The 26,118-nt window shown below is 45.8% G+C and overlaps 3 protein-coding genes across 3 annotated transcripts in view; 1 reads left to right on the top strand and 2 right to left on the bottom strand.

Annotated features, from left to right (window-relative positions):
* LOC108151657 overlaps positions 1–26,118 on the bottom strand; it is a 50,558-nt gene that overhangs the window by 17,925 nt on the left and 6,515 nt on the right. The window lies entirely within an intron of this gene.
* LOC108151653 lies at positions 565–14,775 on the top strand. Its single transcript, XM_017280372.2, has 3 exons — positions 565–928; positions 7,101–7,442; positions 13,190–14,775. The coding sequence occupies exons 2-3, from the start codon at positions 7,355–7,357 to the stop codon at positions 14,404–14,406; spliced, it is 1,305 nt and encodes a 434-aa protein (XP_017135861.1). The 5' UTR covers positions 565–928; positions 7,101–7,354; the 3' UTR covers positions 14,407–14,775.
* On the bottom strand, positions 7,459–9,454 carry LOC108151661 (putative gustatory receptor 77a). Its single transcript, XM_017280382.2, has 2 exons — positions 8,288–9,454; positions 7,459–7,828 (listed from the first exon to the last, which is right to left on the bottom strand). The coding sequence occupies exons 1-2, from the start codon at positions 9,407–9,409 to the stop codon at positions 7,667–7,669; spliced, it is 1,284 nt and encodes a 427-aa protein (XP_017135871.2). The 5' UTR covers positions 9,410–9,454; the 3' UTR covers positions 7,459–7,666.

Consider the following 26,118-nt stretch of genomic DNA (forward strand, 5'->3'; position numbering starts at 1 on the left):
TGTTTGCCGCCGTCGCGTTAGCGGCCGCTGATTTCGATCTAAGCTTTTAAGCTCTTTTCTCGAGAGAGCGGAGCATAGCGGAGCGGAGCGGGAGAGAGAGCAGAGCAACAGATGCCGGCTAACTAACCGGCAAAAACCGGTGAGTGAAGAGAGTGCAGCTAAAACAAGAAAGAAAGACTGACTGTCGTATGCCGCGGCTTTTGATACCCTAACAGATCGATCGTTCTCAAGGCAGATCGGAAAATGTTTGGCGGTCCTTGTCCAAGTCCAAGTCCCTAGTCTTAAAGTAGTCAAGGGTTTAAAAATAGCCAAACTAAAGCGCTGCACTTGGAATGCGGGCCAAAAGAGAGCCGAGAGCCCGCTGCCCAACCGAGCCGATCTTCGCTGCACAAAGCTGCGGCTCTCTCCCCCACACGCTTTCTCTCTCTCTCTCTCTCTCTGCTTGGTAACGCATCATCGCGTCATCGCTCGAAGAGCTCTCTTCGATTGCTGGCTGGCTCGCGCTCTTTCGCCCGATCGCAAGCTTTAAATGTGTGTGGCGCAAGCTTGGGGGCTCAGTTTTTTTTGGCTTTCAACGCGTGAGGAGCCTTGCCAGCACCGCAGCAGCAGCACTAGCAGCACTAGCAGCACTAGCAGCACTAGCAGCACCGTAACAATTGCCGCCAATCAATTAAGTTCCGTTTAGTGATGCAAACACCGAAACTACTCGTATGCTATAGCAGAAGCCGTAGTTAAACAAACTCGAAGGGCGCCACGCAAGAAACAAATAAAAGGCATAAATGCAGTGAAGTGAAACAAACAAGAAATTAATAATCAAGTGAAAGAAACAAAACCAACAGAAACAAACAAACAAACAAACAACGAAAAGCATGTGAACAACAACAAAAAACAGCACAGTTTTATGCTCGAAAAAGAATTTACGTGGCAGGTGTGTACGGGGGAGCACATAGCTCCAGAGAGCAGTAGTGGTGGCATTCCACAAAGAGATTGTACATAATCTATATATTATATATTATATGGGTATGAAAACCGAACCGAAATCATTTTTCAAGTGTTGCAGGGCTTCGTTTCGCTTTTTGCTACCGTCGCCACCGTCTCCATCGTCTCCATCGTCTCCATCGTCCCCATCATTCGCTCTCTTTGTTGTTCGCCCGATTATATAAGCCGCAGCATAAAAAGTAGAAGGGTAATGTCGGTAGCGTTGCTAGCGTTGTTTGTTGGCCCATACCCAGGCAGGCACCCAGGCACCGAGGCACCCAATATGGCTATGCAAACAAAACCTACACACCGGCACAGTACAGCACAGTGGGACATACAAACGACTCTCCACTGTCGACTGTCGACCCAGTCGACTGTCGAGTCTCGAGTCCGTCCCGCGTACATAGATAAGATAGCATAGCTAATAATAGTATAACAAGAGGGAAAACTGTACGGAATAACGTCATTTATAAAATATTTATGGATTTTTTGTGTGTGCCGCCCGTTGCCCGTTGCCTGTTTTGTGTTTTTTTTTTTTTTTTTTTTTTTTTGCTAATTTTCAATTCAATTTTCATTCAACAAGGTTTCCAGATGCTGTGCTTGTGCTTTATATTTAAACATTATTCACAGGCATTTGCTAAATAATAAACAAATTATAAATAGGTAACTTAATAAAAAGGCAAACGGCAAAAAAAAACACACACAAGATAAATAGAGAGACAAATAGTCTAAACAGACAGACAGACAGACAGTCGTACGGACAGCTCTGAAAGCTTTTTGTACCCACCACCACCTCGTATGCTTTATGTATCTTTGTATCTGTCCCACTCGATCCGATCGGCTCTCCCTTGGCTACGTCTCTGCCTCTCGTCTCGCTTTTTGGCATGTATTTTGTTTACACTGCCACAAATCAAGGTTAAAAGCGTCAAGCGCGCAAATGGACAGAAATTAGTCGCATAGGTGGAAGTGAATTTATCGCAATGATCGAACAATTTGATTTCATTAGCCATTTATGTCGGTGCGTCGGTGCCTCGGTGTAGCTGTCGGTTGCGTGTGCCCCACACACACAGATTCCCCCCACTCGTTCCCGTTCCCCCTCGCCGCACACGCACGCACCGTGGAAGACTTATTACTTGGTAGCTTACCCGCAGAACAGGGGAAGGGGCAAGGGATGGGGCAAGGGATGGGGCAAGGGCGGCAAGGGCAAGCTTTAAAGAAATACCCGAAATGCCGAAAAATATGAAACCAGAGCAAGTAAATAAAACACGAGGAAGCTTATGGGAGGCAATGGTGTCGAAGTTTATATACTCTGGGGAAACGTGCTAATGGATAAGGGATACTCCAACACATTGGGGTCTCGTTCGGGTATGAAAGGATTCGAAATTCTGCGAACGATGCACAAAAATTACCCCTCCACATGTCATATTTTGTGAGAATTATAAATCATCCGTTAATCAAATTTTGGCACGAACTGATTGCTGGAATGGGACACAAATGGGGTTCAATTTTTAAGCGCTTTTGCGTTTCTTTAGTTAAGACCATTTGAAGGACCGTTGACCATTGGAAAGGATCTGTCTAGATGCAGTTTACTCAGGGTTGAGGCAGGATAAGGTTTCGTTTTGGCTATGAAGAATCTCTTTGTATTTTGAAGAAGAAACTCCTTTCGTTGTGCGAACTCTTTTGATTGTTGTTCCAAGCTTATCTCTTATCAAACCAGAACCTCTCTTGGTTGGGGATCTTTCCCTATCATAACCCTATAACCTCTTGAGTAATCAAAGAAAAAGTTGCTAACACATTTTGGGGCCATGCTCAAAGCCAAAAAATAGAAATGTTGATGAAAGTTTAGCAGGTGATTGGCCAGGCCGTTCAACTGCTCTAGAAAACTTTGCAGACTCTCCTCCCACCTTGAAAAAAGGGTAGGGTACATATAATATATCTCGTACATATGAAAAGCGAGAGGCGGCATCCACGGACGGGCAATCAGAGGTCAGAGCGAGGCAAAGCAACTAAAAGACGAGACGAGACGACGGCTCCGACAGCCGACAGCCGACGGACTATGCTTTTGGTCCGAAATTCGACTCCGAGTTGCAATGTGTGGAAAAGAGATGGAAAGCAACAGCAAAGACAGAGAAAGAGAGCAACAGAAGCAGAAAGAGCAAAGCTTCGGCCAAAGCCTCTCTTTTGGCTCACCCTTACAGCCCCCTCCTTCCCTCCCCCCCGTACGACCAATATACCCTTTGTAATCATCGTCTTCATCTCTTTCGACCAACTCTCTGAGCCGCCTTCTTCTCTTACCCTTCGCCCGCATGGAGTACCATTCAAATCTCCGTTTTCTTCCCCCTCTCGACCATTCCCGATACCCCTTAGCTCTGCCATCCACTCTGCTACCCTTCAACTCCCCCCGTCCACCCCTTCTTCCATTCTCTTTCGGCCATTCAGTACCTTCCAGCTCTCCCCTTCTTCCGCCGCTCCAGTAGCTGTTTAACTCCGCTCTCTCTCTCCCTCTCTACCACTCTCTTCTCCCGCAGTCAGTACCTTTCAAGTGCGGGCTGGAGCTGGAGCTGGGGCTGGGGCTGGGGCTGCTGCTTTCCGCTGGCTTTGGCTTTGGCATCGGCATCGGCTTCAGTTCAGCTTCTGCTGGCTCATCAAAAAAGCCAAAAGTTGTTGAACGTGAAATTATTGTACGCGAACACGAGTAAATAGCAGCGGAGCAGCAAGGCAGCCCCACACGAGACTGTATCTGTGGTGTGTGTGTGTGTGTGTGTGCTTGTATAAGTATTTATGCACACACACACACAAACACACACAGGCAGACATGAAGCAACTTTTGACTGGAAGGTTTATTTTTTTTCTTTTTGTATTTTTTGCATGTGTTGTTGCGACGCGACGCCAAGATAAATAGCAACAACACGAAAAGAAAACGGCAAAAAGCCGATGCTAGCGGCTAGCTCTGACACCGACGCCGACGCTGACGCTGACGCAGACGCTGACGTCGATGCCAAAGCAGAGCAAAGCATAGATGCATCAGATTTCGCATTCAAGTGAAATTTATGGCAATCATAAAGCTTAACTTGCTTTCGAGGTAAAATATGATGAACAGCAGCAGCAACAACAACAGTACTAGCTACGCGGGAAGGGGAAGGAAAGAGAGGAATAAACTGAAAAGTAAGCAGTGGAAGAAGGAGTAGAACAAGCAGTAGAAACATCACAGAAGAAGTACTCTTGAGAGAGAGAGAGAGAGAGCAGTGGAAGAAGCAGTTTTAAAAGCAGTTTTGAAGCAGCTCGAAGTTAAAGATCAAAGCAGTAGAAGCAACGGTACTCGTAAAAGCTGCAGCGGAAGCACAACAAAAATGAATAGGCGAAGCAGCAAATGCAGAGCAGGCTTCAGCATAAACATAAGAATGAACGAATATAATACGCATATTTTCGTTCTTCGAGTGGCATACCGTATGAATAGCACTTTAAGCACTTTAATAAACGGAAGCACAAGCAGGAGGAGCAGTAGAAAAGGCATCATCAGAAGCGGTTGTGTTAAGCAGTGGAGTGGAAGCAGGAGAGGGGGAAAACGCTGCAGCACAGGCAGCAATGGCAGAGGCGTCAGCAGAATAAACTTACAGTTAACATTTGGCATACGTCAGCATTTCATAGTTCAGTTGACGCACCGCTCCCGCTCCCGCTGCCGCTCCTAACCACAGAGAGAGAGAGAGAGAGAGAGCAGCAGTTATCGCTGCCAAGCCATTGCCCCACCACCCACCACCCACCGCACGTAGCAACAGCAACAACCCCGCCACCGCACAGGTCGCTGCTTCGATCGCGCGACGTAGGCAAGAAAAGCGCTGCCTCAGCGCATGGCTTTCTTGCTGGCTGCTGCCGCTATCAACAGATTAGTCATCTACACACTATGCGATTGCCATACACACATGCACACAGATAAGCGGATATATTCCACAGATACAAAGACACATAAGGGGTAAAAGAATGCCCCAAAGGTATGTACATATGTACATACTATGTGTTTCCCCCTTCAGTGTGTACACTCATGCAGCGGGAACAAATAGAAACTTTTAATCAAATATGTACTTTAGATAGTTATAGATAGATAGATACATAGATAGAAATCTAGCCCACCCTAGAGTAGACACGTACCTGCACAAGATTCACTCAACCCAACGAAAGTGAGAAGCGAGTGAAAAGAGTGAAAACAATGGCCCAAAGGGGGAGAGGATGGGAGAAATCTGAGAGAAAACCAATCTGATAAGATCTGTACTTTTGCTGGATGCATCTACACTTGTGTGCACTTACGGTCTTTGTATCTTTCCATCTTCTTTTCTAAAGCGAAAGTGTGCGATGGGGCAGTGAAGGCAAGGTGTTAAAACAGGAAGCACAGATTACTAGATGTTTACCTTAGATATACTATGTATGTACGAATGCACATGGAAAGATTGAATATCCAGCGAAAGTTCAAAGAAGATAAGATACGATCGGCACTTCAGAAAGTTCCAGATAGATAGTTACAATAGCTGAACGATAGATGTGTATTTCCAAGCGGAAAATCTACGTAACAGAGGAAGCACAAATCTTAAGATGAGATAAGATCTGTTAGCTTAGATCAGCGGCAGACACAGATCCAGGTCACTGAGAACGGGACACATCGTAGGACACCTTATGCACTGGCCTGTCTATCGTTTGGGTTCAGTAAACCTGAACTTTTTATTGCTCTACTGTTTCGCCATCTAGCTGATGATGAACTCTTTCTTTCGAGCACTTCAAGTGTGTGCTCAATGTGTTGCTGAACCTGTGACGGACGACCAGCAGGTACCTAGCCGGCTAGGCAGTACAATTCCCCGAAATTTCCATGAGCCCCATGAGCCTCGGTTTACAGAGTGTCTCATGGGGGAGCAGGGAGCAGAGATATGCAGAATGCAAGACTCTCTGGCTTATTGGTTGTGTGACAACAGACAAAAGAAGCCCCAGTAATTAAAGCGGAATTCCAGGAACTCATCTACGAAATCTCAGATAAGATACGGCAGAACAGGCTGAAAGGCAAGGAAGATACTGCAATTTAAGCCAAACAGACACGGACACGGACACAGCCACAACCACAACCAGATGCCAAAAACGATGCCAAACTCAATTTAAAGAGAGGGAGAGGACGGAGCATCCATCCCATGTCCATGCCCAGGGATTCTGTCATCAGTCTCTGGTCTGCACCATAAATCTCCCGCCACCCTCCTGCTACCCGCAAAATGAGAGCAGACGGAGATACGTTTAGAATTTGATTGAATGAATGTGAAAAGCAAATCATCGTCCGAGGCATTCAATGCCAATACTCTGTAGCACACACGCAAAATTTGTTCGATGCGGGAGATGGCTTTACCTGTGGAACCGTCTCCAGTCCTCCCCTCCCGCCCAAGCCCGATGCCCCATGCCTCATGCCCCATGCCTCCTGCCTCATGCTACCGTGTGTTATTCTGGCTTTATCAGTCGCTCGTTCTTTTTGTTGTTCTTGTTGGATCTCTGTCCCTCTCTCGCTCCCTCTCTCTGTGTGCTTTCGGTGCACAAACATTTTTCAGTTGCGGCTCGCTCGCTCTCTCTCCCTCTCCCTCTCTCTCTCTCTGCCCGTCTTTTGTGTGTGTGTTGCCGGGGAAATGGGTGACCCCGAGACCCTCGTCGCGCCGTACTACCCCTCGGACGTACGGACGTACTGGCAGGCAGTTGGTTGGTCATTAAAACTACTCGCAGAGTCGAAAAAAAGGTTTCTATTTTTAGCAGTGATACAACAGAGCAGAAACCCCCAAACAAAACCAAAAACCAAAACCAGAGCCAGAGCCAGAGAGAACTTTTGCTCAATCAAATCGAATCTAAACGAAACGAACCGTTTTTCGGGGCAGGCACCTTTCGTTTACTCTTATTAACGCTTCCCCACTTCGGAGCTAGTGCCCACTACTGCCTTTGGCATGTATCTGTATCTGTACCCGTATCCGTATCCGTATCCGTTACTGTATCTGTATCTGTATCTGTAGCTGCTCTGAATGCAGTATATATTTCATCAAATTTTTGTACTCGCAATAAATTCTCATCGTCTCCCATTTCTTTCCTCGTTTCTTTTTTTTTTTTTGCAGTTTATTTCGTCGCAGTCGTTGAGATGCCAATTGATTTTGATTTTTGCAAATTTTAACAAGACATTTATATGATTTGATATCGCGACGAAGGAGGAATTCGCATACGAATTACAGCACAATTTTTGAGCAAAAATTCAGTGGACCGGACCGCAACGCACCGCACTGGTCGCACGGGGACGGGGCAAGGTCATATCGATTGTCATCAGCTACTGTCACACACACACACATACAGAGGCACACACGAGTCGCACAGAATGGCTAGCCTGCTGCACAAGCCTGGGAGGTGCTTGCACCATATGCTTATAATATATGGACTAATATTTGTATCCAGTGCAACGACACGTAAGTAGAAGAAACAGAGACACATCTGACTCCGACTCCCACTCCAACACCCACTCCCACTCCCCCTCCCCCTCCATGCATCGGAATCTGCTGAATGTTTACCCAAGAGTTATTAAGTGTCGAGAGAACATTTTAATTTATATTCGTGCTCACATATGTATATACATACATATGTGTATGCACATATTTATTTATCGCACTTGTCGCTGTATTTATTGTCTGGTCTATTTGTTTATGACCTTATCAAATTGTATGAGTATCATCAGGTAGTTTAGCATCCCCTCCACGATGCAGAACAGCAAGACATTGTTCAGCTTAAACAATCCACAGGCTCTAACCGCAAATATGTGCTCGGCATTCTTTAGGTACAGTCCGTAGTAGTGAAGCTGCAGAGGTGATAAACCGATTAATAATCGAATAAAAAATCAAAATTATCTCCATTTTGGAGTGCTTTGCAACTGAACAGAAAAGCGATAGCATTGAGTAATAGCCAAAATCGATTAATAATCGAGAAAAATGTCACAAAGATTAAAGTTCAGAGAAACGAATCGATAAATGAAGGATCCCGCAAAAGTGGCGAATTATAATCGATTAATAATCGAAGGAAATATAAAAAACATTTTTCCGAATCGTTTTAAGCGCTTTAAGTAATTCGATAAACAAAAGAGCTATAAATCGATTAATAATCGAATGAAATATCACAACAATTTAAATTTTTTAAAGTTTTGGGCGATTTTGCATCACAGATAAGATGTGCCTACGATGTCTCCTGGTTCATTTAATTTATAAAATTCCCTGATTTTACACAGAAAGCCTCCGCTTTGATTTATCCATGAAGAACTTACAGTTTCATTGAGCTGTTTGACCGTGCCACCCGGGGGCAGGGCCAGCACACCACTCCTGAGTACCTCCCGGGTGTGGGCGAAGCGACGGATCATCCGATGAGTGAGGCATATGACCAGGACGAGATTGGCGAGGAGGCCCGTTACGAAGGCCATGGCGTAATAGTTGAAGGGGAAGGCGCGGTGGTATTTTCGCAGAATGAATTTGCTGTAGTGCATGAAGTATGTGAAGAACATTTGCACCATGCACTCCATGGCCACCAGGCTCACAAAGCAGACAGCCTGGAGGCCGGTGAGCGAGCATATGGAACGGAACAGGGCCAGCAGCTGGTGGTGGACGTGGAGCAGGCGCCAGAGCTCGAGGGCCAGCCACGTCTGCTGGCTGTGGTACAGCTGCTGACGCCGTCGAATGAGGGGAGCCCGGAGGGAGGCGGCATCCGCTAGGAGCCTGGCCAGCAGTTGATTTGAATGATGCCCCAGGTGGTCGAGCAGCACCAGGACCAGGACGTAGAGGCCCAGGGAGAGCCGCAGGATCAGTTGGCAGGCGTAGATGAACAGCAGGCTGAAGGCGTACAGGAAATTTTCCCTCACCGCGGGGTCCCACGACATTATCTGGAGGGTGTGCACCGGCGACAGTATAAACACCCCGATGAGCACACCTACGATTAGCAGGTTGCCCCTCGTGGACAGACGGTCGATGGACTGCCTCAGCTCTGGGGTGTGCATCAGACGCATCAACCGGCGGCGACACCTGAGCAACTGGTTCAGACACCCGACGATCTCCTCCTGCTTCGTGGTGTGGATGCAGAGCGTGGCAAAGGCGCAGAGCAGCATCAGGACATAGCGGTTGAAGCCAATCAGCAGGAGCAGCCGGTTCTGGCGCAGAAAGGCCATCCGATGGTAGACCGAGGCGAAGGCGACGGGCGAGAAGCAGCCCACGAAGACGACCATCGCATAGCCATGGATGCGCCAGTAGAGGGACTGCCGGACCCGCTGCCCTACACGCGGCGTGGAGGCAGCCACCAAGCCAAAGACCTTGGCCAGTCCGTAGAGCACGAGTAGCGCCGCTATCGCCACTTTTCGTAGCCAGTAAAATGTCAAACCCGCCAACGACGACGACGCCATATCGTTGTGAATGCAACTGGCATTCTGTGCGGTGCGCCACAGAGAGTCGAGGACACATAATCGAATCAAAGCCAAAGGCAATGGCGCATTGGCGCATTGGAGCATTGGTTACGCCAGCTATTAGCCTGATTGAATTTCATTTAGCCAAGGCGTTCACTCAGCCAGATATAATCTCTGGCTCTCTGGCTCTGTCTCTGGCTCTGTCTCTGGCTCTGACTCTGGCCCTCAGATATACACATGTAACACATTCAACGAGCAGTCACCGCCCACAACAAAAGGGTTTCATGGATACGATGGATACGATGGATACGATGGATATGGATGGATGGATGGATGGATGAATGAACGGGATGCACTGGGCAAACGTTTGACACACTTTGTAGCCTTGAAAGCCTAAGCATTGCGTTCTCCTACGTCTCTCCTATGTGCAAATTTCCCATAAGCAAATGGCTTGCAGAGATTTTGAAAGTAGGAGTGTCCCAGTTTTGTCCAGTGTAGGCAACCCTGCGGATAGGCAAACGCAAATCACATTTCAGTTAGATATTGCATCTGTTAGATACTCCAACGAAAATTAGGTGAAATCAAAGAGCTTATGGTCTGTGGCTTGCTCTCGACACTCTCTGTGTCTCTCTGAGTACAGTTTTGAGCATCCAAATCAGTCAATATCCAAGTGGCTTTGCCCCATTTCTCTCACCTGTGAATGGCTGAACGGTGAAACACGAAGGGGGGGGCTGTGCTGTGCTCTGCTGTGCCCCCGTTTACGGGTTAAGATGGATTCAATCTGGGATTCCAATCAATGTCGAAGCGGGCGAGTGGATCGGAGAGGGGGATGGAGATGGGGATAAACTAACAATTTAAATTCCTGACACACTTCCTTTCGGTGTGCTATACGAAAGAGTGATTTCTGTGGCTCTGGCCACATTCTGTATCTGTATCTGTATCTTTTCCGAGTATCTGTATCTGTGGCGGCACCAGGAGATGGGAAATAAAAAGCGTTGTACCTCGTTGTCGTTGGATTATTAAAAAAGTTTTTCGCTTTTTAAAGAGTTTTTCTCCTCCTCCCTCGCCACCCCCAACCCCCCACCCCCGACCCCTTGGATGTTTTTCATTCATGCTGCTGCTGCTGCTGCTACAAACACACATAAAATGCAAAACACTCGAGTGTCTATATGCGTATGGCGGTGTGTGTACTTTCATCCTTTATGAAAACTTTCCACGGGGCTGTTTATAAGTTTCTCACCATCAGAGAGGCGGAGGGGCGGAGAGACAGCAGCAGAAGAAGAAGCAGAAGAAGAAGTATCCCCATGTATCCTACGGAGTACTCGCACAAGTTTGTGTGCGCTTTTGTCCTCTTCCTGTTATTGCCGCACCGCCACCATTCTGGCTCTTTTTGTATCTGACGGGTTGCTGCTGCTGCTGCTGCTGTTGCGTCTCCATCTCTATCTCTATCTCTGGGTTGTCTGCCTCCAGTTCTAGTTTCGGTTTTGGTTCTGGTTCTGGTGCTGTTTCTGGTTCTGGCTTTATCTGAATAGGCAGCCAAGTGTGCGGTTTGGTTTTTATCTAGGTTAGGTGGCTGCTACTCCAATCCCCCGTTCCCCCCGCTCTCTCCGGTCTCCTCGTCACTGAATGCATTGCCCTGTCCTCCATCTGACGGCTAATTCATTCACATTTTTTCGTGTTTCGTGTACTCTGTAGAGCCCCCCAACCAGCCATAGAAGGGTATGCACATTTTTGCGAGGCAGCTTGCCCTGGAGGCTGTCATGTGTGTCCTGTGTGTTCTGTGTGTCCTGTGTGTGTGCAGGAAGATGCAGTTGTTCCTCCAAATGTTGTAGATTTTGCCCATATAAAAGTGTTTCAGAGCTTTAGAAAGTACATTGTAGAAAAATGCCCCAGGAAGTACACCCCAAGAAAAAATCAATGTGCATCGAGAGTGGAATATATTTCATATTTCCCACACTTCAAATCTCTCGATTATATAATTTATTTAGACATGCCTAAAAACACTTTTAAATGTTTAAATCACAGTGAAATATAGTAGTGTGTTTCTCTGAGTGTAGCTATGAAGATTTATGGAAATATGCATTATAAAGAGGAGATCTGCAGGATCTGCCAGCCAGAGGCCACGTTTTTGAGGTGCCCGTGTGGCAGACATAGAGTGTTCGCTCCGTCTGTGTGATGGGATGCGTGGATCAGCGGCCTCACGAAAATCAAGTTGAGCAGCATTTAAATTGTTTGCATTTTTGTTTGTTTTTTGAGGCATTTCGGGGACATGCCTGCCCGTTTAAGTCTAACCTCCCGTCGCTGTCGCCGTCGCCATTTGCCGAAACTTCAAAGTCAGATTGCGCACTCAATACGACAGCGAATGAGTGACCCCCCGACCCGGCCCGACCCGACCCGACCCGACTCCAATCCCAACAACTGTCCCAACTGTCCCGCTGATAACACGACAGCGAAAGAGCGAAAAGCGAATGTCAACGGAACACAAGACAAACTTTAATTAAATAAAGTGTAAGAAGTTTTCATGGGAGCTCTCCTTCAAAGCAGCCGTCAGTTTGGAGACCCACCGAGCCCCCGACACCCCACCGACACCCCGCCGAACCACCAAACAACATTCTGTGGCATCAGCCGAGACTTCAAAGTGCAGGTCCAATGAAAATCGGATGAAAAAAGACCCCGAACCCGGGAAGTAGACGGCATAAAAAACTAAAGTTTTTAATATTCGCAGGAGAAGATGCTTGTGCTTAAATTAAGTCGATTTTTTTCAAGCACATATTTACTTTGTCCCGACTCTCGAACCCGTGAACCCCCGAACTCTCGATTGTTTGTTCGCTTCGAAAACGAACGATAAAAAAGGGAAAAAAGAAGGGCAAAAAAAACGTGAAAGGAGGAAAATTTCCCATTATATGGGCGAGTGAAAATGACAAATTAACTTGAACAATGGAAAGCCCCTACCGTGCGACAGGGAAAAAAGGAAAAACTGTGTGGCACAGAAAACTTCCCGAAAATTCAATAGAAATGCTCGTGCAGGAAAGGAGTGTCAGGCGTAGTACTCGTATAAAATTAATGGAAAGCCAAACACACAGTCAACAATCAACAGTCAACAATCAACAATCGGGCATCAATAGAAGGAAACTTTAATTGGTTTACTGCGGAGAGGGTCCCCTGTTCGGTAATGAATCACTTGCCGTAGATACTCGTATAACCAGGGGACCAGTCGTCCATCAGATAGGACTCGACCTTAATGCATTTGGTCTGCGAAAGAGAGCGAGGTTTCATGAGCATAAAGATATGGCCGATTCATAAGATGGCTGGGAATTATAAATATTGTAGAAGGAAAAGGTTTTTTGTTCTTTCTAAATGATCTTCCTCTGGGTTTCATATCTTATACCAGGAATATTGTGTCCCTTTTTGGACCTTTTGTAGGTGTCGATAAGGAAATGAAATATTTATCAAAACTCAGTTAAAGACCAAAAGGTCTTTAGTTGGCCTTTAGACTTTGGTTTCCTTCAAAAAGGTCTCTTAAAGACTATTAAGACACTTATAGCCCAAGGAACCTACATTAACATCGTCTCTATGGGGCCCCTCGAATCAAGCGATTTTCGGCACTTCAATTAGATCGTATTGTGGTTGCTCTTCCGGGAGAGGAGGAGCTCCTTACATTCCTCCCAGCATTCCCTGCCTCCTGCCGCCCACTTAAGCCACCACTAAGAGCCACCTTCATATTTTATTGACAAGCAAAACCACTAACGAGTCTCCCACATCTCTCATATTTCGTTACAGTCGACCTTCCACCGTTGCCGGATCTATGCGACTCAATTAAATGTCCGCCCGAGTCGGATATGCAGTGCCCGGCGGATAGCTCCGTACGCGAGACACTAAATGCCGTGGACCTCATTAAATGGAATGCGGTCGACGTCGACACTGCCATCCACCCAGGAGCAGGGAGAGGACAAGGAGTTGGAGCCACAGCCGTTGCCGTAACCGCTGTAACCGCAGCGGAGTCGCAGATGTCGTACAACACGAGCCTCATACCAGACGAGGCCTACGCCCAGTGCTGCCTGTCGAAGAAGTGTGTGTGCCGGACGTGCTACATACCGGACTGCGACACGGCTGCGGGGGAGGTGGTGGTGGAGGTGCTGCCGGAGGCGATGGACACGCCGGGCCAGTGCTGCGGGGAGTACCAGTGCCGGAAGGAGCCCAACTGCACGGAGGTGCGGGAGACGGACTTCTACTGGCTGCAGCAGTGCCAGCGCTGTCAGTGCACCTCGGGGGCACGCATCTGTCGCCAGAGCTGCGACGAGGCGGACGCCGAGAAGGTCGAATCGAATGCCATTTGCGAGTCGAAGAACCTCAACGAGTACTTCAAGGACGGCGACACCTGGCGGGACGAGTGCCTCGAGTGCGAGTGCGTCCGGGGGGAGCAGAAGTGCACGATATCCTCCTGTGGGAATGTCGACTGCCCCATCGAACGGCATGTCTACCTCAGGGACACCTGTTGTCCCGTATGCTGGCCCGAGGGCCATCCCATGCCACATGAAAAGCAAAAAGACGATGCGGATGCGGATGCGGATGTAGATGAAGATGCGGAGGGAGGTGGGGATTACAAGGAGGACGATTCCATCGAGGAGATTGAGGAACAGCCTGTTCCGCCGCTGCTCCCCGAGACCACGCAGCGGACCACAAGTTCGGTTAGTGCGGAGCTTCTGGCCAGCACCACCACAACGACAACGACAACGACAACAACAGCAGCTCCATCCACATCATCTTCCACAGCTGCCACAGCGGCCTCGCAGCAGCCATGCTGCCTGTGCTCCTACGAGCTGGAGCCCAAAATGGTGGAGGTTGTGGGCGAGAACAATGACTTCTCCTTCTGGCTGATGGCCTTCTTTGTGGTGCTCCTGCTGTTCGTCTGCCTGATGCTCAGCTCTTACATTCAGCACTTGCGTGCCAAGAAACGTTCCTACGATCCGGTCTCCATTCTGGATCATAGCATCTAAACGAACAGAACACTAAACTAAAAACTAAACTAAACTAAACCTTATTTCCGAGCACAAATTTTTTTTTTTTTCCATTTGCTTGTAGGAATTTGATTATAAGGATCAGACTATGCTTTATTTCTTTGTCGAAAAAAAGGAATACCAAATACCCCCCCGGGACTCGAACGAAACCCCATTTCTTTGTTTATTTGGTATTGATCTCATTTTAAATTTTCATTTACATTTTTCTATTTTTTTTTTTTTTTTTCAAAATTTGCAAACAAAAACAAAAAACCGAAAAACGCAACGAAACTTCCGCAGCAACAAAAATCAAAAAAGTATTCTTAAAAAAAAAAAACTATAAATATTTAAACAAAGAAGAACAAAAAAGAGTTACTAAAAAAAAAAAAAAAAAAAAAACATGAAGAAACGTAAATCCATAAATTGTATATAGGAGAAGTAAATCTTTACCGTTTTTTTTTTTTTGTTGATCTAAGAGAACTATAATACCAAAACAGAAGAGAAAGAATAAGTAGAAGGAGAAGAAGATGAAACAACAAGAAGGGAGAAGGAGAAGAAGCAGAAGATTAGTTTTTAGTGGTAGCTCTTAATTTAGGAAGTATGTGATATATATGCTAATTAGCTTATGGTTATTTTGTCAACACACGAAAAGAAAACAAGTATTTGCAACACCCACACCCACACACCAACACCATCCCATCCCCCGACGAGAGTGGGGGAACCCCCCGCCCCCCTGCCCATCTACATATAGCTAATGTCATAATGTTGCCACATAAATGTATACTACCATATAAACAACAAGAAAAACATTATTTAAATTTATGTTAAAACAGAGAATAAAACCCAAAATTGGTATGCAAAGCGAGGAAAACCAATTAAAAAATCGATTGTCTCTCATTCATCGCTTGCTGAATAATTGTTGCAAAGTTGAGTTCTTCTGTTTTCTCAACCTATAATTGGACCTCTACTAGAAGGCCACTTATCGATCAGGCCAATCGATTCATATTTCAGAAGCCCAGAAGGCCCAAAAACAGCTGGCTTTCGAGTACAGGGTGTTATGGTTTCAAGGCGCCTAAACAGTACTAAAGGCACCTGGAAATCTGGTGTTTAAATCCTTTTTGGGCACCCCATACCCATCCTCTCTAGATCCCCACGTACATTGGGATCCGTGCTCAACCCAAGAGCTCTGTCATCGATATGATTGCCATCAAAAGTACCACAGCAGAGCCGGTACGCATACAAAACTAATGCCCATGGAAATACGGAAAAAAATCATAAAATCTGCCCAAAAAGTTTTGTATACAATTTTAAATGCGACCTTCGGAAAAAAGCAAACAATAGAGAGAGGGAGAGAGGGAGCAGAAGCTGGAGTAAGGGTCCTAAAGGTCGTTCGTTCTTTTTGGCAAATTGTATGCTAAGCATAATGTCATGCCATGATATGATTTATAATATGTAATAAGTTCCAGGCAGCCCGGGCCGAGGCAGCCAAGGCACCCAAACATTGAAGTGGGTAACATAAATAAATACATAAAGGTACAGGCAGAGGAGAGGGAATGGGAGTGCGAGTGGGAGTGGGAGTGAAGAAAGAGCCTCTGAAAAATACGAATATGCATGGGAATTGGGTGCTCCATCGCCATCGCCATCGTCATTCCCATGCCCAAATCCCTCCTTTGTCGACGAGAGGGCCCCGAACAATGTCATACATTTTGTTTAGATTGTTATCAAATGCTAAAATACCATGAATAAAGTAGTATATAAGCAAAAGGTATAGGTACTATATATACACGTATTTGTATAGTGCGGGGAGTGGTGGGAGTAGTTGAGTGGGTGGCGTAGTGATTTACAGAGGCATACACCTAATAAAAATGCCACTTGAAGCAGGGAGCGGGCGGCTTGGGGGCGGCTTGGGGGCGGCGTGGGTTCACCAATCGCTTCGATACCGCTCTGAAAGGCAAAGGCAAAGGCATGACACCCAAACAGCCGGATCCGTCCTTCCGTCCATCTGTCCGCCTGGGTACACGTGTAACCTCCTAACGATTGCAGCCGTCAAACGTTTTGTATAAGGATAAGAGCTACAGGATGAAGAAGGCATCTATATGTATAGGTATAGGTACAACAAAGGCACAACACAATAGACTTCAAGAGTTTTGGATGACACTTTGAGTTATTTTGTTGTTGATGCTGTAAAAACACGCAAGAGAGAGCGCAGTAGAGGGTCCCAGAGATATGCGATGGTAGATTTATTGGAGGCACAGCAAAAAGCAAGAAACGAGGAGAACGAGCAGAGACCCCTGCTAAAAAGCTTGCCTCGCGATAAGGACAAGGACAAGCGCCCACTACACAGATTTGCCTCTGAAGAAAAGTATACGAAAAAAGAAACCAGAAAATAAACAGGAGCAAAAGTATTGGAGGGAAGTATAAAGTGGAGCGAAACAGAAACGAAAAGTATACTGTTGAAATTTATATCTTAGGCACACTCTGCCATTCAACACAGCAATCATCGGGAACGACAGGAGGGGGAGGGAGTGGGAGAGGGAGATAGAGGAGGAGACCAGAACTGAATCTAGTGGACAGCGAAAATAGTGAGAGGACTGAAAGGGCATTGAAAGGCATCCAAGCAATCAAATCCATGTCTCAAAAAGTGAATAGCTATTGCAAACATTGCACAAAAAGCCCAAAACAGAATGGAAAAGAGAGTGAGAGAGGGAGAGAGAGAGAGAGAGAGAGAGGGAGAGGCAGGCATGTAGAGGACTGGAAAAGAGATTGGCAAGTGCTGACAATAAATAGAAGGCCCGGACAGGACAGAACAGAACAGGACAGCACAGGACAGGAGAAGAAGGTAAAAAACGATGTAAAAGAAACTCTTTAATGTTCAAAGGGCGATGAAAAAACTATCAAACATCAACAATAGACCATCTCCCAACAAAAGAAAGCAACTGTACCGTGGTGCAACTAACGATGGGCAGCACTTGAAGGCCAAGACATATTCCAGGAAATATTCAAGAATTAAACCACATAATAAAGAATAAATTTGCATAATTTACTCCATTAATAGAACTGTGACATTGTTCTGAATATAAATGTCAATGGGCAGCACTTCCCAGCTGATGGGCAGCACTCAAGAAGCGCCTAAGTATTCAAATAGGTTTTAAATGTATAGAAATATCATCGTAAAAGCTGGAATAAAAGAAGAAAAAGATATAAAACAGCTAAAAGAATACTCCAAAACGTGTCCATTAGGGCTTTAGTCACGCTTGTCACTTGAAAAAGTTAGAATTCGTGGAAAAAAAATGTTAATAAATCACCAAAACTATTATCTTTAGTCATTCATGGTAATTATGCAGATGGGAATGTATTTCCCAACCTTTTATTTAGTTACATTCAAAGTCTAGTGGAAAAACACCAATTTGTGGCAACCGCGGCTTTGGATATCCTCTTTCCTAACTGATACGGGACTTGACTTGAATTTCTGGTCGAATGGACAGCACTTAAACGATTCTCGATTCTATTCCATGGGCAGCACTTGACATTATACTCTATTCCATGGGCAGCACTTGACTGAATATTATGCAGCAGGCAGCATGACAAAACAACATCAAAGAGCCACATTAAACATTCCAGCCAGGAAGCGGAAGCCACTTGATTTTGGTCATGTATACATCTACATCTATCCACATATAATGTATTTTAATGTAAGTGCCATCAATCCAGATCAGATCAGAGGTCGAGTCGAGTGGAGGAGTGGAGGAGGCCAACCAATAGAAGCCACGCCAATTGTCACATGACAGAAATGCAAAGATGATTTATCGAATAAGGCAATCAATAAAAAGACATCAAAGAAGCCCCACACTCGGGGTACCCCGTATCTATTGATAGCCACAAATGACTCTGAGCTATCGTGAAGCTATGTATATCAGTACTGTATGTACATTGTGTATATATTGTATGTGCAAAAAGTGTGGCAACAAGAGAGACCTCAATCCATATATCAAAAGCACATTAGCTGAAATTTGAATTGCCAATTGCTTCACACATATAAAATACGTATAGATACAGGCACACACAGATACAATACATGTATAGATACACGGATTGTGGGCAGTGGGCTGTGGGCTGTGTGTGCGGTTAAAGCGTACATACGGATGACAAAACCCCAAGCACATGTCAAAATTAAATAATGTACCGCACGATTGCTGACTCGTCCTGCATATTCCATGCCATGCCCTGCCATCCCATGCCATGCCATGCCCTGCCGCACCGGCCGCCCGCACTGCCAGCCCGCAGGACTTGTAGACACGGCATTGGCATTGGCTTTTATTTGAATTTCGGTGCGTGCGGCTGTCACTTGTCTGTTACATTCGCCATGTAAACACAACCGCAGGCAATTTTGGCAATTTGCGTCAACAGGCGAAACACGGAACCGAAAGCAGCAGCAACAATAAAAAAGAGAGAGACCCAGCCATATTCCAACCCAATCCCAAGCCAAACAAAACCAACACCGAGGACACAGTAGAGAAGAGCGGGTACGGGGACGGGGTAATACCCCCCGACAGCCAAGAGACAAACGTCTCGCCGCCTTGGCTTAAGCCGAGAGGTAAATATAAACCATGGGGGCCTTCTGGGCCTAGACACTGCTCTGCTCTGGTCTGGTCGGGGGTCGGGGGCAGCAGCAGAGAGAGGGCTATGTAAAGTCGCTTGCACCCAAAAGAAAAGTGTTTGCTTTGCCACAGAGGCAGCAGAGTGCGAGTGGAGAGATGGGGGTGGCAGGGCGGAAAGAACAAAAACATGGCACAAAAAATTACAAAATACTCAACAAACACACAGGAATGGAGCAGATTGGAGATTGGAGAATGGCGACAATGAGTGAGGCTGTAAGCCATGGTTACCCTGTAATTGGTAGAGAAAATCCACAAGTTTCCAAGGTGAAAGCCAGAAAGCAATCAAAACCTGAAGCAAACAAACGAACAAACGAACAAACAAACAGAAAACAATCATGAAGCGATTATACACGGTCCCAAGGTCCCAACACAAAGAAGGGACAGAAATTATATGATTAAAATGATATTCCGCACAAAGAAGGTGGAGACAGGCGGAGAAGAGTGCTCGAATGTTAAGGGTGCCTTAGACATATTCTGAGGACGAAGCACTGCTAGGATTCGAGAGGTTGGGGGGAAAATGCATACTGGATTGCTCGATAAATCATGAATATCAGTTTTGGTGGCCTTGGAGAATCGTATTTCTAGGAAGAAAGATGCTACCCTCGTAATTATACCATTTTAAATACCATTCATAATCAAACGTTCTTAGAATGGGCAGCACTTCCATTTATATTCCTTCGCATGGGCAACACTTGTATCCCATTCCGTTGTATGGGTAGCACTTTTATCTTTAATTTGTTAAGTTTTTTAAACTATTTGGCACTTGACTTCACTTAAAAGCACTTATCTTTATATACTGTTGCATGGGTAGCACTATTATCCTATTCTTTTCTGCTAGAATAGGTAGAACTGTTATCTTGTAAACTGCAGCTGCATCGATAGTACCCATACACCCCACGACCCATGTGCCTATTTTGCAGGGTGCCCAAAACGAAACATAAAATAAATGCCACAGATACAAAAAAAATTTGCCATGCCATCGCAAATATACACACAGACGCTATACAGAACGGGGCAGCAGGCGAGACAGGGGCAACAGGGGGGACAGTCGAGATATAAACCAACAAAAAGACACATACACATCGCCAAATATATATAGAGACATGCAGCAGTAATTTTATATATTATGTACACACAACACAATGTATAAATATTTGTGCAAGGTAAGCGGAATATTTTATATTTGTTGTCGCTTCTCGCGCTGAGCGGAAAAAGTATCCACCAAATGCGGAATGCTGAATGCTGGCACTCGTACGTATACGTAACCAATTGAAGATGCTTCCCCTCCGACTGGAAATAGGAAATGGGTTTTGGGACTGGGAATGGGACTGGAAAGGTTATAGCCCTAGAGGATAAGCAGAGTTGGGGCAGGGGAACCTTAAAATCGGTTCGGCGTAAGCATCTGCATGCACCGCTAAAATAAATCAAGAAATAACATTTACACGTTCGTTTTATGTTGTATTTGCCACGTAACAATAAAAGACTCATACCCCCGAAAAAGCAGCTCCCACATAGACCAATTTTCACGTAAACACCCTCTAGACCCGCCCCGTTCCCATTCGAGTGGATGAGGGGACAGGACACGACAGAACGAGGACCAGGACCAGGACGGACTGGAGGAAAGCTGAAAGCTGCAAAGCCAACAACCAAGACAATGCCACAAAGGAATTATTTACTACGTGATACAACACTGAAGTCATTCCCGTATAAATGTGCTCTGGTGCTTTGGTGCTTTGGTGCCCTGCCCCCTGCCCCCTGCCAGTGGTTTTTTTTTTTGGTGATGGGAGACCGACGCCTTAGCACTGGCATGTGGCATGTTGGAACAGAGGGAGTGCATGTTGATCGGACGCTAAATAGTGATGGGAAATTTGGGCTTTGTTCGGAGCAGCGATGAAAACTCCGAATGTTTCATAAAACATTTGCATAATCAATAGAATTTCATGGCTATAAAGGGTTTACATCTCAATGGGTAGCACTTTAACAAGCGAAACTGTACTTGGCATCTGATGGGCGGCTGTTAATAGAGCCCTAATCGGGCACAACCCTGTGGAAACAGCACCATAAAAGCTTAAATAATGGGCAAAATATCATAATACTACCACTTTAAAGGTTTGCAAAGCAAAGAAGACTTTAAGCACTTAATTTCGAGTAAAATAGGCAGCACTTAACTTTATATTTCCATCTTCCATGGGCATCACTGTTCTACCTATTATATATATCGTATGTTTTGTGAGGCAGAACAAATCTTTAGTCTTAAGGCCATCTGAAAGTAACTCGCATCACGATGCCATCGCTATGTAAGCTCTCGAGTGCTAAAGGGAGTAAAAGTACTATTAATACATAAAGAAAGCATTTCTCACCCATAAGCACAAAAAGGCCATCGCCATTGCCCATCGCCCATCGCCCAATGCCATTGCCATGGCTCCAGCAGATCAGGAGAGGACAGAACACAGCGCAGCGCACGCGGCGCATTAAGCAAACGACCGCGGCGTAGCGTTTTTGTTTTTGTTGTTGTTGGTCCAGCTGCAGGAGCGCAATAATAAAATAAAATGCTGGTCGAAGGAGTGGGAAAATTGGCTTTAAGATGAGCACAAGCCCAGATCCACAAACACCCGGCAGTGGGGAACAGTCGGGCAGCAGGCTAATCAGCTGTGCGCTCCGCTAAGTAAGTTTATTAGACTATTATTTTGAATTGGTTTTCTCTTCTTCTAGTTGGCTGGTGGCTGGTGGCTGGCCGGCTGCCGGCTGCGGGCTCTTCTTATTTTTATTATTATTTTTTTTTTTTTTATTTGGGGGCCATTGTGTCTGTTCGGTCCGGTCGACTGCATCTGGCCGAGAGCCGTGCAGGCAGAGCTTCTAACGGCTTCCATTGTGAATCCCAGGCAATTGTTTTGCTCAATGGAGTGCAGTGGAGGAGTGCAAACGTGCTGCTGTGCCGCTGTGCAGTGCTGCCCATCGTAATAGAGTGGTGCAGTGCTGCCCATCATAATGCAGTGCTCAGCGGTGCAAATCGATGGAGAAAAAGACACAAATCATCAATAGATAGATTGCAATTTGTTGAAAGTACTCAAATATTTATTGTAAAGGGAAATTCTATAATAATTCAATGTTTCATTGTTCCGCTCCATCCATCCTTCCATCCAATCATTTATGGCATACAGTGCTATCCAGCGTAAAAGTTCCATAAGAGATCCAACGTTTTACATAATTGAAGCGACTGGTATTCAGCAGTTGAGTAAACCACAGATCAATGGCATAAGAACTCATTCCATGAGACATATGTGTGTGCTTATTCCGGAAGATGCTGATGAAAGTGCTGAAATATTTATCGCATTTATGAACTCTTTGTCTGCGAGCTGTGCTGTCTCCTATCCGATTTGCAAGACATCCGTTGACATGTTCCTTAGCACGCCAGCCACCGCTCAACGGGCGACAGAGAGGGGAATGAACTCAGGCAGAAAAAGTACACATACGAGTACTGGCAAAAAAGTTTAACAAATTGTCAAAGTGCTGTAAATTGTAAATTTGCGACTTTCTGCTGGAAACATTTCCGCTCTATGCTCTATGCTGTCAAAGTGCTGCCCAGTGTGGCATTACAAACTGACAGAGTGCTGCCAATGGATTCACAGAAAGCTGAAATATTCCCCATTCAATGGAAAAAAGAATTGTATAGAAATAGCCAAGGGAAAGGAAAGGAAAGGAGGAACGAACATCAAGTGGCTACCATACAAAACAGATGCCTGGATGACGTTAACCAATCGAATATGTACACTCGTACACTTGCAGGCTGTCAACCGAAGGCCCTATGGTAGTGTGACACCCAAACCAGTTAAAGGAAACAAAGATGAACACTTTCGCCCATAGACAGCCACTTGTCAGCTCTAATTGACAATAGAAACTGAAACGACAGGCAGTGGCAGTGGCAGTGGCAGTGGGGGGGGACAGCAGCAGCATCCGTTTCAGGGCTGGGCGCCGCACCGCACCGCACCCCAAGGCAGTGGGAGATACTGGAAGAGACCCTTGTTGAAACTCAATCAAACGCCCACGTATTCAGTGAAAAGTTCAAACAATGAAGTAGCTGCCACTTTGCTGAGAGCTAGCCGAAAGTGCTGCCACTGTTGCTGATGATGCTGCCACTGGCGACGGGGCCGCTCCATCTGCTGAGGCTGCTCCCCAAGTTAAATAGACAATTTTGCACACAAATCCATTTAATCTAGAGATAAATAACATTTAGGGCTCAGCTCAACTTCGTCACGTCACCCGTCCGTACCCTTCTCCCATTCTAAACAGGGCGCCATGTCGGTTAGACCAATACGCATCGCAATCCGCAGCTGCACTGAAAGAAAAACACCACAGATGTGGAGTGCACTGCCGAGTCACACTGGAAGAGAGTATTGCAATTGATTTCCGTTTCAGTATTGGAAAAGAGTCTCCCTAAAGAGTCTCTATATAATGGTTTTAAAAGGAGACTTTTCTTTATCCTTTATTCAGATACCATTTAATGCTTTAAACATTTGAAAATTGAAGAACCTAGCTTGCTTTTTCTCTCAGTGCAACCCAACTAAAACCCTCAGAAAAAGGTTCTTCTGGGGGGCACTTAACGCACCCGAAAACTCTCATGCAGCAATGGCAAATGGCAGCCAACAGGCAGGAGAGGCAGAAGAGGCAGGAGAGGGCGACCCTAATGATTCCTTTTTCGGTAGCGTATATCCGTGCGGTCCGCCCACAAATGGCTGGCAAGGACCCTACCCCTAACGGCTCCACTCCTAACTTCCCTTCCGTTTCATATCGATTTGTGTGTGAGGGGCGGCAATAAAATCCACTGTGATTAGGTTAAAACTGTTGACTTTCAAACAGGGCTTCCTGTCTGTTCGTCAGTCTGTCGGTTTATCCCTCTGCTACGACTGTATATCGCTTTGTACGTATACTCGTATACTCGTATACTCGTATACTCGTATCTGCTGGGTGTTTTGCCTGTTTCCATCGAGAGCAAATCAAAGTGGTTAACCCCTCGATGCTAGAGAGGAGCGGGACGGGATGGGACGGGATGGAATGACTGCTATCGGGTGACTCGGTAAATCGAAAGAGATAAAAATACCCGAAATAGCATTCAGTTTCAGAGCTGATGCTCAGCAACTGAAATGTGATTGTGTTTTACCCCATTCCTCTTTCTCACTCTCTCACTCTCCCTGTCTCTCAGTCTCTTTCGCTTGTGTGACACTCATTTATTTAATGGTTTTAACTTCCAATTTTCCAATTGTCAGACGTGCTGCCTGGGTAGCCATTAACCAGGACCAGGACCAGGACCAGGACCAGAACCAGAACCACAAAAAAGAGTAGGAGTAAAAGTGCCCCGGTGAAAGTGCTTTCGAATAGAGAGCAAGGGTGAGAGGAGAGAGAGAGCATAAAATGGAGGATAGGAGGATAGTTATGGCCATGAAATGGTCGGAATTGTGGTACTCTTCAAATGGAATTAGGCACGTGTTTGAATGTTTTCAGGGAATTACAGCAGTGATAAGCTTTCATTGAGCACATTCTAAGCTTCGCTGCTAAGCCACACTAGGAGAGAGAGAGAGATCCATTCGCTCCCGACTTTTGTGAGTATTTCGTTGTTGGATTCGGGGCACCGAAAGGTGATTCTTCGTTGCTTTTTCTTTCCATTTCGTTTGCCAATCAATTGGAATTCTTTGAAGCCTTCTAAAAGGATAATTTATTTGTTCAGGGAAAACTTTTGTTTGCCTGAAATGAATGTTTGAATGTGCAATTAGCAAACCCGCTGAAAGTTTCCCCATACCTCTAGCAGCTGCACACACATTTCAGTGAATAATGTGCTGATGCTGCATTTGATTTGTGCCACATAAGCGAAATAAAATATCACAAAAAAAGACAAAAAAATAATAAAAAAAAGAAAAGGAATAAAATGGAAATGGAAATGGAAATGGGTAAAGTGCCCCCCTTAAGAGCTAATGAGTTTCAAATAAAAATAAAACGTGTGGCATGTGTGCCCGGGCTCTGATTGCGGGCGGGGGGGGGACAAAAGCTGGGATATAAAATGCAAAATCTGTAGGAAAATAACAACAACAAAAACAATGCGAACAAATGAACAAAATGCCACCACAGTAAAGTTTACAAATGCAAATAAGATACTAAGCAAAGAGTCAGCAGGCAGCCAGCCAGCAACAAATATGTCATAACAGGATCCAGAGACAGGGACGGAGATAGTAGAGAGAGAGTGGGAGAGAGTGGGAGAGAGAGATACGAGAGTATGCAAATGAGTGGGGAAATTGAAAGTCAGAATGGGGCGAAAAGCACGAGAGCACAAGCGAAAACATTTATGAGCGTTTCGTCTGTTGTTGACTTTTACAAAAGAATTGTAGAATATTTTTTAGCCATACGACAGAAATATTGCCCCTTCTGTTGGCAGGACATCTGAGTGGGTGTGGGGGGGGGACATGTCTGTGCTCCGAGCATACACATGTAGCGACAAGCTGTAGCTCAAACACAGGAAATGTAATTTGCATAAGAATAACACCCATACAGACACACACAGAGAGAGCAGGGTGGGGAGAGAGGGGAGGTAGAGGAGAATTGTGTGGCTGACAAGATAGAGAGGGGCATATGGCACACATATTGAAGTGTAGTCTATATAGCAGGGCAGGGCAGGGCAGGGCAGGACAGACGGCGAATGGCGGATGGCAGGGGCTGTCCTGAAGTGTCCTTTAACGAGATTTGCATCTCATCATAATAATGTAAATGACGTACAGTGCCCCAAAGCACACAGCAGAGAGGAATAGGGAAGAGGGAGAGCAGACCGCGGGGGAATAACCAAAGGGTAAGCAACGTGGCTCAAACACAACTTGGCCTGGCCCGAACGGCTATTCGTGCCATGAATGGCCCGTGGATGGCTGTAATCATCATTTCGTTGGATTACATATCGCAATGCGCGCCCATTCACTTGGGATTTGCATCGCATCGAAGCAGATTCAATTAGCCTTAGCTCCAGCCCCCAATCTCCTGGGCAGCCAGTCCATTCATGCAACAGATAGGCGGCAAA

The sequence above is a fragment of the Drosophila miranda genome, chromosome XR (assembly GCF_003369915.1).
Source record: "Drosophila miranda strain MSH22 chromosome XR, D.miranda_PacBio2.1, whole genome shotgun sequence".
Lineage (NCBI taxonomy): Eukaryota > Metazoa > Arthropoda > Insecta > Diptera > Drosophilidae > Drosophila > Drosophila miranda.

Coding starts and splice junctions, on each gene's coding strand:
- LOC108151653 (XM_017280372.2), top strand. CDS start 7,355: ATGGCTAGCCTGCTGCACAAGCCTGGGAGGTGCTTGCACCATATGCTT. Junction 7,443..13,189: donor TGTATCCAGTGCAACGACAC/GTAAGTAGAAGA, acceptor ATTTCGTTACAG/TCGACCTTCCACCGTTGCCG.
- LOC108151661 (XM_017280382.2), bottom strand. CDS start 9,409: ATGGCGTCGTCGTCGTTGGCGGGTTTGACATTTTACTGGCTACGAAAA. Junction 7,829..8,287: donor TCAAACAGCTCAATGAAACT/GTAAGTTCTTCA, acceptor TCACCTCTGCAG/CTTCACTACTACGGACTGTA.